General features: G+C 38.3%; 2 protein-coding genes across 3 annotated transcripts in view; one reads left to right on the top strand and one right to left on the bottom strand.

Moving 5' to 3' along the window:
- The window catches only part of LOC111872500, a 7972-nt gene extending 5548 nt beyond the window's left edge, over nucleotides 1-2424 (bottom strand). The window contains exon 1 of one of the 2 annotated variants that reach the window (XM_023866482.1): nucleotides 2322-2424. Coding sequence is in view for 1 of the 2 variants with exons in the window: in XM_023866480.2 (XP_023722248.1) it covers nucleotides 2265-2267 (3 nt within the window). In the remaining variant the exon portion in view is untranslated. The other variant, XM_023866480.2, reaches the window with a different exon arrangement.
- Nucleotides 2425-2822: 398 nt separating this feature from the next.
- Nucleotides 2823-12317, top strand: part of LOC111872489 (FACT complex subunit Ssrp1) — a 27190-nt gene continuing 17695 nt past the window's right edge. The window contains exons 1-5 of the mRNA XM_023866455.2: nucleotides 2823-2971; nucleotides 3862-4047; nucleotides 5830-6045; nucleotides 10085-10183; nucleotides 10613-10715. Coding sequence (XP_023722223.1) covers nucleotides 2921-2971; nucleotides 3862-4047; nucleotides 5830-6045; nucleotides 10085-10183; nucleotides 10613-10715 — 655 coding nt within the window. The 5' untranslated portion in view covers nucleotides 2823-2920. The remainder of the gene's footprint in view (nucleotides 2972-3861; nucleotides 4048-5829; nucleotides 6046-10084; nucleotides 10184-10612; nucleotides 10716-12317) is intronic.

Below are 12317 nucleotides of genomic sequence, written 5' to 3'. Positions count from 1 at the left end.
TTTTTTTTGTTTCCTCGAATGAAAAGAGACATGAAAGGAAAGCGTTTTGCTGATGTTGCTGAGGTGAAGGAAAAAACGACGGAGGCACTGTCAAGCATCTCAAAAGACGAATTTAGACAATGTTTTGAAAAATGGAATAAAAGACTAGACAAGTGTATTAGTGTAAGTGGAGAGTACTTTGAAGGGGATTGAAGGTTTGTGCTTAAAATTTGAATAAATAAGTTTAAAAAAAATAAGTTCGGTTTCTTTTGGGTACCCCCTCGTATATTTTCAGAACCACATACTAATCCAAGAGCAGTGAATCCTAACATTATCTTTATTTTACCACATTAAAGATGTACACAGTTTAATAAGTGTCTGTATCTGAGCGGTATAGCCAAGTGGTAACATGTGACTTGTATTTCACATGGATCTCAGATGGGGCACCCATTATCCTGGCTAAAATTACATGGTAGTACTACTAGACAAAACCAGTATATCTCAAACAACCCACTTTATTCTCAGTTCTGCCCAAGCTATATAACCCTAGGAGATGATGGACCATTGTTAAACAACCTGTATAAAAACCAATTCCTCATAACATAGCTTTACTTTTTGCTAAAAATCAAAGTTGTAATTTAAATGGTAACTGTTATTTCAATTAAATTAGTGGAACTTATATTTTTATATTCTAAATGTAATAAAATAATATTTCTATCAGCTCTCCACATGCTGGTAAGTGTTTATTACACAGTGCTGCCACATATAAATCTGTCAGCTTTCTGGTGTAGACCAGTTTAAGAAATCTTATTCAAATATGAGATTCGTAACTCCACTCAGTACCTTAACTAGCACCATTCAGACATGGGCATTATGGAAGGTCATAATATCATCCCTTGTGAATCCCACCTCCTCAGTAAACAGGATGTTAGCTACAAACTGTGTGTTTACAACAGAGCAGCTTGCCAAAAACCCAATAGCAAAACACCACCCTTGCACAATGGTTAGGAGTGAGGGCTTGCACTCGCTGGATGTGGTATGGGTGAAGTGACTGTCCTTGGAGAATTCTCCAGACAAAGGGAACACTGATACCTTCAGCCGCTGGAATTCTTCACACACTGGTTCCTGAATTTCCTCTTTTCAATATGTGAACTTCTTGAAAACTTGCCCATATTTCAGCAGGAATTTATTTCTGAACATATGCTGACTGGGACATTTGCTTATTTAAATGAGTATTATACCCCCTCAGAGACTGTAACCCTTTTTTAACAGCCTGTATACAAGCAGAATACTGATTTTGCAACCCTTGAAAACTGCCGAATGCCCTGTAATTGGAACACTGGCTCTCACTTGAGGTGAATGATACACATACATTATTACTCCTCCTTTTATGGTTGAACATACATCCACACTGTATGTATAAATTCATAATAATTCTTCATTTCAGCAGCAATAAACCATTAATCCACGGTCTTATGTCTGTGGTTGGCGATGACTTATCTACATGTTGTAAGATCTGTAGTAGCAACATTTCAGGAAAAGGTAACAGCAATGCAGAATCCTACAGTTATCTTTCATTATTTTTAACTATAGGAACTCATGTTATGTTTTGTTTTGCATCACAACTAGTAACAGTGAAGTGGGTAGCTTTCCTGCTGTGTGTTCAGAAGGTTCTGGGTTCAAATATCAAACCAGAGATCTGCTATCCTGACAGATAGCAGTACTGTACTGGCTGGTAAAGTATATCTAATCGTTTCAAATAAAAATTAAAGTACTAAATAAACGTCTTGTATAATTATGTAGTGAATAATATATGAACTGGAAAGAATTGGGGAATGTGTTGTCTGTATGAAGAAAGAAAATACATATACACAAGGGTTGAATTCTTGCTCAATTTAAACTGCCAAGGTCGACCATGTTTAGCACGGGAGGTGTGACGGGAACCGCTGCCTAACTTGTAACTGGTGAACCTGGCGAACGTGACCGAACAAGACAAACATGTGGGACTGAATGCGACCCGATAAACGATCGTAACCGATACGACCGATGAGCTAGTTGTCAACCAGACCGAACCAGGCAGGCACGTAATGAAGTGAATGACAGATTTACGGGACTGAAAACCGCATTCACTCTGACCAATTAGTTCCATGCCGGTACATCTCCATCAACCTCCGTGCTCCGTAAATCCTCCAGAACTTTGATAACTTGATTCACGAATTAAGTACCTGAAGCTCTGAATTCAGTCACACAGTCACAGCCTTATTGTTACCAGTACATTTTCCTACCATATAGCTAGAAGAACTGACGGACAAAACCAAAAGTGTCAACAGATATTATCTTACCACCACAATCCCTGCGTTCGCTGCCGCCAATTGTATTCACTGCAACTCAGAGCTCAATGCAGCAACATGTATCAATCGCAGTCAACGCAGTGGTGTTAGCGATGATCTCATCCCATGCTTCGTCATTTCATAAATCTAAGCATATATGCCACGTGGTCAATTAGATACGGCCAATTAAATGTGCTAGAATGAAGAAGTTAAATATGCGTTGGGTGAACATGTGTTATCTATGCATGGAATTGTGTTAATTCAGTTACTAAACAACAGCACAGCTTCTAGTGGAATTCCCCAGTTTCAGCTTTTAAAGTTCCAGTGCGTTCCAAAGTAATAGAAACAACGTTCATATAATAAGTAATATTATGACATGTGATGAAACACGTCTATACATCTGCTATAAACCGCCAATTACATTTAGAATTTGAGGAGAAATATTGCAAGTTGAGGGAAAATTTCGAACGAATGTAGGCAATTCTGTTTGCAGAGTGTGTAGCGGTCGGTAGGGTTGGTAGGGTCGTACATATTTTGTTTTCGCGCATAAAGTGGGAGGTGTTATGAATTTCAACGAAATCGTAGCGTGAAATATAAGTAAATTAAGAAAAATGGATTTCTTAGAGTATTCGGACATATCAGCCGAAGTGAAGGGTGCTATGGTAAGGATATTATATTTTTATAGGACTTATTTTAACAATACTTAAACGTACGAATGAGGTTAATAATGATTCGCTTACATGAATACTTATAATATCTACAGAGGATTGTGTAATTTTGATGTCTAAAACACAATCTTTTCAAATAATTTAGCCTGACGTTTGATGGTAAAAGCTTAGACTTGCGCCGTGTGCGTAGCTTCTGGGACGATAACTTGAAAGTGAAACAATTTAATCCACCCACGATCTTTCTTCATATTCTTCCCATAAAACTTATTTGTTCAGGATTTACTTCAGTGTAACTTAAGGTAAAAGCTCTGTGAAAATCTTAACAAATTTTGGAGTTTTCACAACACAGAGTCTGTGGAATTGCACGCAGTTTTCACTTTTGTATGATAAACAGTTTTGTTGACATGTATGTGTGCACTTTCATATTGAAGATGAGACATGATTACAGCAGTGTCAGTAATGCATAAGGGATGTAAGTAAATGAATCGGTTGTTGGTTTATTTGAAGAGAGGCAATTGTTATAGCCAGTTCATAGTTCCCAGTTCACTAAGTGATGCATGCGATAAATACTTATACAACAGATCAAACCTAAAGTTAATTTAAAAATCTGATGGTCCCAGTATCTCATCCATTGCTGATATCTCTAAATATTAGTGTGTTGTTTCATTTCTACAACTGCAGTCTAAATGAATACTGCATTGTGTTGACACTTGACATCCTTGAGAGTTATGGATATTATTTCAAGCTGCAAGGGTTTGAATGTGGCAGCTAGTGGCCAACATTGGCTATGTGGAAAAGAAGGGGAACTGAGGGCTGATTAAATAGTAAACTGGCCAATGATTAGTATCATGTAACTAATAATACAAGTGTTTATCTATATTCAGTGTCCTGGACGACTGAAGTTGACTGACCAGCACATCATCTTCAAGAACAGCAAAACAGGAAAAGTGGAGCAAATAACAGCATCTGATTTGGACATTGTGAATTGGCAAAAATTAGTCGGAACATGGGGTATTCGCATATTTCTGAAAAATGGAACTCTTCATAGGTTTGGTGGTTTCAAAGAAGGAGTAAGTATATTTAAATTGGAATTGCTTTTGTGTGTTTGGTTTGTTGTTGGTGAATGAGATGGCGCTTGAAGATTGGGAATTGGAATGACAGTGGTCATCTGTAGTGTTTCCATTGTAACCAGGTATGCCAATTTTCATTACTTGGGCAGAAGAGTCCTGGTCAGAATATTGTACAATACTTCCCCTGTAACTGAATCATAGGCTTCCTTGAAGTCTACAAATAGCTGATGTACTGTCTTGTAATCCCATTTTCTCTGCAGTACCTGACTAATGCAAAAGTTCTGATCAGTAGTTGGTCTGTTATGTGGAAACCCACACTGATGATCCCCAATAATTTCATATATGTATGGACTTAATCTTGAGGGAAGAATATTGGATAAAATTTTATATGAAGTTGATAGGAGTGATATCCCCCAATAATTACTACAGTCAGTTTTATTACCCTTGTGAACTAGTACAAAGGATATTCGGGAAGTAAAGATACAAAGTCTAGTAAATATTTGTAAAGCATTTTCTTTTAGATTCACTTGTGGCACTTTTACAACACACCTTTATTTACTTTTCGCCATAGTCACCATGGATCACAATGCACTTAGTGGTCCTGGGAACCAGTTATTTAATCCAGTGCCATATTAATCTCCCTCCTGCTCTCTTAGCCATGTCATCATTGTCCGAAAAAGTATTTCCAGCCAGACTTTCCTTCAATTTGTAAAACAACTGATAGTTTCCTGATGCAAGGTGTGGGCTATGTGGTGGATGGGCTGATTCTTCCCACTTGAAGGACTGCAACAACAACTGTATGGCATGAGCAGTTTTGAATAGCCCGACACAGTTTCTTCAGCATCTCACAGTAAGCAGCAGCATTGATGGTGTCTCCTCAGGACAGAAAATTGATGAGAAGTGGCCCCTTCCTGTTCCAGAAGATGGTTGTCATAATTTTTTGGTTTGATGGTGAGGTTTTGAATTTTTTCACTGTTGGTGAGTGTGTGTGTGTGTGGTGCCATTGCATTGATTGTCACTTATTCTCAGGTGTGTGGTGAGATACCTAAGTTTGATCTCCCATCACAATTCAGTCCAGAAAGTTATCACCTTGATGCTTGTACTGTACGAGGAATGTGTGTGCTGCAGCCACTCAATTTTTCTTGTGATCGTCTGTCAACACTTTTTGGCACCCAACGCACGCACAGTTCCAATAGCGTAATCTTTTTGTAACAGTTTATTGGAGAACTGTTCGTGACACTTCTGGACATTGTTGAAGAAGTTAATCGATGGTTAGATATCTGTCAGCATGAATATTTTCATCAATTTTTTGGATGATTTCATCAGTGACAACAGATAGCCTTCCACTCCTTATTTCATCATGAACATCATTTCTTCCTGCTTCAAAATCATGACACCATTTTGCCACATTTTGCCTGTTCATAACATCTTTGCCGTAAACAGAAACAAANTACATCGAAAAGTACCTGAAGATGGCACCTTAGTGCTGAAACATGTCGTGCAAGAGAAAAGAGTAAGGTGAATAAATGTATGAACTGTAAGATGGTCAGAATAAATCATGGACATAAATCAGTGCAACAGGACGCTAAAATATAACACGACTGTTTTAACCACACACTGTTTCTTTCTTACGTAAGCTTTATGGTTTCTGCTCAGAACCCCTTGGAGATAACTCTGACTTCTTAATTAGTAAAAATTAAGCTGTTAAATGTTGTATTTTTATCTGAAGATAAAAATGGTGTTTATTGAATGCTTGTGTGTATTTCCATTTCGTTTGTATAGGAACAAGAAAAAATTGCAAAATTTTTCTCATCAAACTACAAGAAGGAAATGTTGGAAAAGGAGTTGAGCTTGAAGGGTTGGAACTGGGGAACAGCAAAGTTTAATGGTGCAGTTCTAAGTTTTGATGTTGGCAGCAACACTGCTTTTGAAATACCCTTGAACCATGTTTCACAGTGCACAACTGGAAAGAATGAAGTGACACTTGAATTTCATCAGGTAGGTGTATCATCAATGTGTAAGATGCCAATTTTAACAGAACAAAGTGTCTGAAATTTGGCAGTCTGTTCAGTATGCAGACAATATTGTTCAAATGACAGGTTGTTGGATTGCATTAAGTTCCTTTTGGTACATGAATCCTCTCTGCAGGATGGTTGGTTTTGTTGGAAGTATGTCATCCCAAACAAAGATAATTTTTTTAACCTTGCTCTAACATTGTATATCCAGTGTTGTTATAATTAAGTTTGTTTCTCTTACAAGTTCTTTAATTCACTTTATTGAATCATGGCTGGCATTGTGTAACCAGTGTATTGACTGGACATGGACTGGGCAACTGTGTCCTTTACCCAGCAGGTAGGAATTTTTCACTGTTTCCAGACCTGCACTTGGGCTCATAAAGCGTCCTCTCCAGTGGACACTGGATGAAATAGCTGGAGTGTGAAGCTGACCACTCATCTTTGTCTAGTGCTGAGGTTAAGGATGTATGAAGCTTTATCACCACTCCCATAAGTATCTTTTGATTTTACACATTTCCTCACATGGGTATAAGATTTGAAGTGAAGATGAAAACAAAGTATTCAAAAGAAATTGGCCCTGTGCTTAATTAAGCACTATGCCATGAAGATGTATGAGGGAGTGGAGGTATATCTCCACAATTCTTGACCTCAGCTGTGGATGGAGATGAGTGGTCAGCTTCATGCACTGGCCACATTACCCCTGGGGAAAGAACCCCCAGTTCCCAGTGGATAAGAGGCTGGGCAGGCCCCAGAGCCCTTCTGGACATTATGGAGTAGAGATATATCTCTTTCTCCTTCTCGGAATCCAACCCTGGCTGTCAGCCTATAGCCGTTCACCCTACTGACTGAGCTATCCTGTCTTGCACTGCAAGTATATATGGTATACTGTGTACAACATATCCATCGACTAAGCACCATAGAACTGATGGAGAGTTTTGCAACTACCATTTGACCCTTTGCAGAGAAATTACTGCCCATTTTTACCATTTATGAAACAGTGAAACTTACAAACTTTCTTTGCAGTATCACACATTTGACTTATATTAACACACCATTGCTGCGATGTATACCAAAGAAGGCTCTATCTGTAGGCTGTTACATTTCCTGCTACAATTCACATTTAGGACTTACTCATTGGATTTGTAATGTTGCGTTGTGAATATCTCAGTAATGTCAGCCTTGGTTTGCTCTTTATATTAATTAGAGCAGTATTACAAAGATGTCTGTAGATATGTCAGTTTTGTTTGTGACTTTTAAAATTTCTTTGTATTTTCCCCTTTTCTTTTTTAAGTTGAATGTTGAATATTTCATGCTTCCTGCAAAATCATGCTGCTTAACTGAAACTACAGGTATTTTTGGAGCTTGAATTTTCTGCCATTGCATGTATATACAAGGAGGTTCTTACGTTTCTTGAATGGTTCACAGTTCTGCCCTTCATGGCAACTGGTGCACCACCAACTGTGAGGCACATGCAAATTTTTCAGATAAATCAGTGTGCCTCATGGCTGATAACATTTGGAATTAAGGGAAATTATTAACTTTGTGGACTGCCTGCCAGCATTATGTTTCATGGTGAGCGGTGCAGTTCATGTTTATGATTTGTCAGCAGTGGGTGACAGTTATCAGCTCCCTTAGCCTTTTATTCTGTTACAATTAGTGAGCAGTGTCTTCCATCATGGTGCAGTATACTTAGAGCAACAAGTATTTCTGTATGATACCTATGTGAAATATGTGAAATAAGTGTCAGCGAAATTTTCAACATAAATTTCATGATGAAAAAGTTCCCAGCAGACAAACAATTCACAGTTTGGTGAACAAACTTAGATCAGTGGGACTGTTAATAGACAAGAAACAAAACATAAGCGCTGAGTGCTTACTGAGGAAGAGTTAGATGGCATAGGAGACGGACTTGAACATATACCGAGAAAATCACTGAAGCATCTAGTTCAAGAGACTGGAGTGTCAAAGTCTAGTGCAAGAAGGGCAACACAATTGCTGAAACTTAGACCTTATAAAACAACAGTAATCCACACACACCTGCAACCACGTGATACAGCTAGCAGGGTTAATTTTTGCAGTTGGTTTCTACAGTCTGACTTTGAAGGTGAGATCAGTCTCACATTGACATTCCTTTCTGATGAAGCATGGTTTGACTTGCAAGGATACATAAATATACAAAATAATCACTACTGGAGATCACAGAATCAACATGTAACGCATGAAGTCCTGCTTCTTCCAGTGAAAGGTGGTGCCTGGTGTGCTGTAAATGCAAGAAGGATTGTTGCACCCGTATTTTGAGATGAAACAATTAATTGCGAAAGATATGTACAGGTCCTTCTCAGGCAGTCGTTTTTAGAGTTAACAGAAGAAGAAAGATTTGATGGTTGGTTTCAGCAAGACTCAGCTGCTGCCCACACTGCACTAATGATAATGTAGGCTTTGTCAGATCTCTTCGGGGATAGACTTATCAGCAGTGGTATTTGGCCAGCACATTCACCCAGTCTTAATCCTTCTGATTTTTTCTTCGGGGGTTGTCTGAAGGACAAAGTTTATGGCAGTAACCCCCAAATGGCGGAAGAGCTACAAGAAAATTTTCATAAGGAAATTGCAAATATTTCTGCAAAGACAGCTTTGAAAGGTAAATCAGAACATCTTCCACATGTGCAAGGAATGTCTACAAGTAGAGGGACATATTTTCAACACCTGTGATCTGTGAATTGTGACTATTTCATTCTAAATGTTATTTGTCAACAGGCATATTGATTCATTGGTAAAATTTATATGCACCTTGCAGCCAGTGGTGCACCGGTTGCCATGGAGGGCACAGCCATGAACCAGTTAACAAAAGTGAGAACCTCCATGGAGATTGCACTCTTATCAAGCAAAATAAAATAACACTCCAAGCCGTTTCATGTATTAATAATGAAACTGTCCATTCTTCACCTGTGCTGCGTTTAGCCTCTTAACCGATACATGAAAGTGCTTTGCAAGAAATAAACACTGAATTATTCATAAAGCTATCCTTTTAAGAGTCATGAAGGCCCATAAGGTTGTGAGGCATCGAGGCTCCCAGATTTTGTAGACAGTCGCCTCACAGATGGCGGTGAGATTGTCAGCCTTACATGCTGGCCACCCTTTACCCCGAGGAAGATTCCTGGTACTCATTTCTGTTAGACTGAGTTGACCCCAGGGCCATAATGCAGCTGGAAGGATTAGGTCAATTGAAAAATGCATTGATCTCATCTGGGATCAAACCCTCGACCTTCCAGCTTGTAGCATAGTTCCTCAACCAAGTATGCTACCACATGCCCCCAGAATTATTCATATTTTGTATTAAATTAGGGTCTATAAATAAAAGGATATGACATACATTTTTTCTGTCATTTATTACTGTAGCACTGCATAGTAAGTGCTCTATGCAACATNCTCAACCAAGTATGCTACCACATGCCCCCAGAATTATTCATATTTTTGTATTAAATTAGGGTCTATAAATAAAAGGATATGACACACATTTTTTCCGTCATTTATTACTGTAGCAATGCATAGTAAGTGCTCTATGCAACAGATGGTAGCCATGTAATAACAAGGCAGTGAACATGTAGTTGTATGCGCTGATCAGATCTGTTATAGTCATCTAGAAATGACCGGAGATGGAAACAACTGGAGACACCAAAGTATTTCATGTATGATAACCCTTCTCAGTTTCATAACATTTTATGGTACAGCACTCTAAATTTTCCTAAAAATGAGGTATGCTTTTGATAGTTACAGCTCTATTATGGAGCATTCATTCATTCATTCTTTCATTCATTTATTTCACTTTCTAATTGATCCTGATACAGGCATAATACAAGCCATAGGATATAGTATGAGTCACAAGACTACNCTAAATTTTCCTAAAAATGAGGTATGCTTTTGATAGTTACAGCTCTGTTATGGAGCACTGTACTACAAAATAAGGTATCATGAAACTGGATATGTTTACCCTATAAGATCTACCTCTGTTATTATTATTTCAGAATGATGATGCACCTGTAAGCTTAATGGAGATGAGGTTTCACATTCCTTCAAGTGAATTGGCAGGGGATGTTGATCCTGTGGAAGCTTTCCATCAGCAGGTATGTTACATTATCATAGCTGCACATAACATGAACTGTGACAAAACAAAGAAGTCTTATAGCATGTATACTAAATGTTTTTCTGACTAATTAATTGTTGCCCCAAAGTAATGAATGAAATTTTGAGTATAGTAAGTAATTTATTATTACAAAAATTTAGTCAGAGAATCTGAAGGGAAGAGACGCTTGGTATACCAAGCCATAGGTGGGAGGGTAATTTTCTGTTTTATCTTAAATATAGTGTAAGGATGTGGACTGTATCCATGTGACTCAGGGTAACATTCAGTGGTGAATTTAGTTGAATGTCTTAATGCCCCTTTAGTTTGTATGAGAGGTGCAGAATTTTGTAATAAGCTGAATGATCACCACCTTTTCTGTGCAGTTAGAGTTACTATTATAATATTTTCCTTTGAACACATATGTTACCAGGTTATGAAGCAGGCAAGTGTCATCAATTTGTCTGGAGATGCTATCACCACATTCAAGGAAATTCAGTGTCTTACACCACGGTATGTATCACCACACAGTTTAAGTCCTGTTGTCTGCTTCTAGATGTCAGTATTTACATATGTGCATGCATTTGCATCTACCTCAGTCTCCTCACCACCAATCTTCATATAATGCCAAGATCAAGAATGCGTGGTGTCATACCTCCATTACGCCATGTATCATCAAAGTGTAGTCCTTAACCCTTATAGTAACAGCATATGCTAAAAATGCTGAACCACTTTTTCTGAAATTGCAAGCTTTGAGGAAGAAATCTCTGTGTTTAAATTTACCTCCCCCAAATTAGATATTGGGGAGGGGGATTTATAGGCCAGAAGCACAGTAAATTTGCTCTCAACTTCTGTACACTGTCTAACTGCCAGTTTTCATGCTTCACAGCATAGTTTACCAGCCATACATGCTCTATAAAAGCACTTCATTCTTCATCCCACTGATGTCAGCGTTTGTATGTGCTAAATCGTTCAAAAGTCCCACATGTGAACAAGCATTAAAGTAGAAGTGTGAAACTTTTCTCTGAATTAAATGTCATATAGGAAAACTCATAACATGTAAAAAGTTTTCTGTTAGCCAAATTTTCTGTACACAAAAACTTGTTTTGGGCATATAGGATTTGAGGTGCTCACAGTGGTGGGCATACCCAAAAAGTATGGAAGCACAGAAGTTTCAGCACCAATTTAGAGATACCTGAAGATGACCAGTGTTGGTCAAAGCATATAGTATGCGCACACCAGTGATGTAGAAGAGATTTCAGAGCTAAAAATTTTTAAAGGTTTTAAAAAGAAAATTGTGTGTGAGACGACCAATAACTAACAAGGAATAAATAAGTGATGTGCAGCAGGATGCTATGATGCAGTGTTGCTAAATATATTACACTGCATACATTCTATTGTAACAAAGCTGATTGATATAGCAGCTAATGTATTGCACACAGGCATAAATAATTTTTCCCATCTACATTAAGAAATACATGAACCAGGATAGTTCAGCTAATAAAGTGACTGGCTGTGGGCTGGCAGAGAATTTGCTCTTTGATACCACATCTAGATCCCTTCTGGGGCCTTCAGCTTCCTGTCTCATTGGTAGTTGACTTATTCCCCAGTGGTCAGTTGGCCAGAGCATGAGCCTGATAGCACACGCTCTGGTGCAGATGGTGGAAATCACATGGAATATACCTCCACTATCCACATGTCTTGATGGACTGGTGTTTAGGCACACTGGAAATCTCTTTTTACCAACTTTATTATATGGCATATATTTAACAAAATAAAGTTGGTATATATATATTGATGGGCTATGCTACAAGCCGGAAGGTTGCGGGTTCAAGTCCCGATGAGGTCATTGGATTTTTTTTCAATTGACCTAATCCTTCCAGCTGCACCATGGCCCTGGGGTCGACTCAGCCTCTAACAGAAATGAGTACCAGGAATGAATTACATAATTATCCTGGGGAGTAAAGCACAGCTGACGCGTAAGGCTGACAACCTTACCGCCATCTTTGAGCCGATTGTGTAGATCAGCCATGTCAAACATGCGTCCCCCATAGCCACAAAGTGCGGCCCCTCAACTTTTAGAGCTAATTGATATTAAAATCAATATTAAAATTTTAGTAGAAATATTTTTTGTAAAG

This window comes from Cryptotermes secundus, unplaced genomic scaffold (assembly GCF_002891405.2).
Source record: "Cryptotermes secundus unplaced genomic scaffold, Csec_1.0 scaffold537, whole genome shotgun sequence".
In the NCBI taxonomy this organism is placed as follows: Eukaryota; Metazoa; Arthropoda; class Insecta; order Blattodea; family Kalotermitidae; genus Cryptotermes; species Cryptotermes secundus.
Note: the sequence above shows the minus strand (reverse complement) of the source record. Positions and strands in the feature narration are given on the sequence as shown.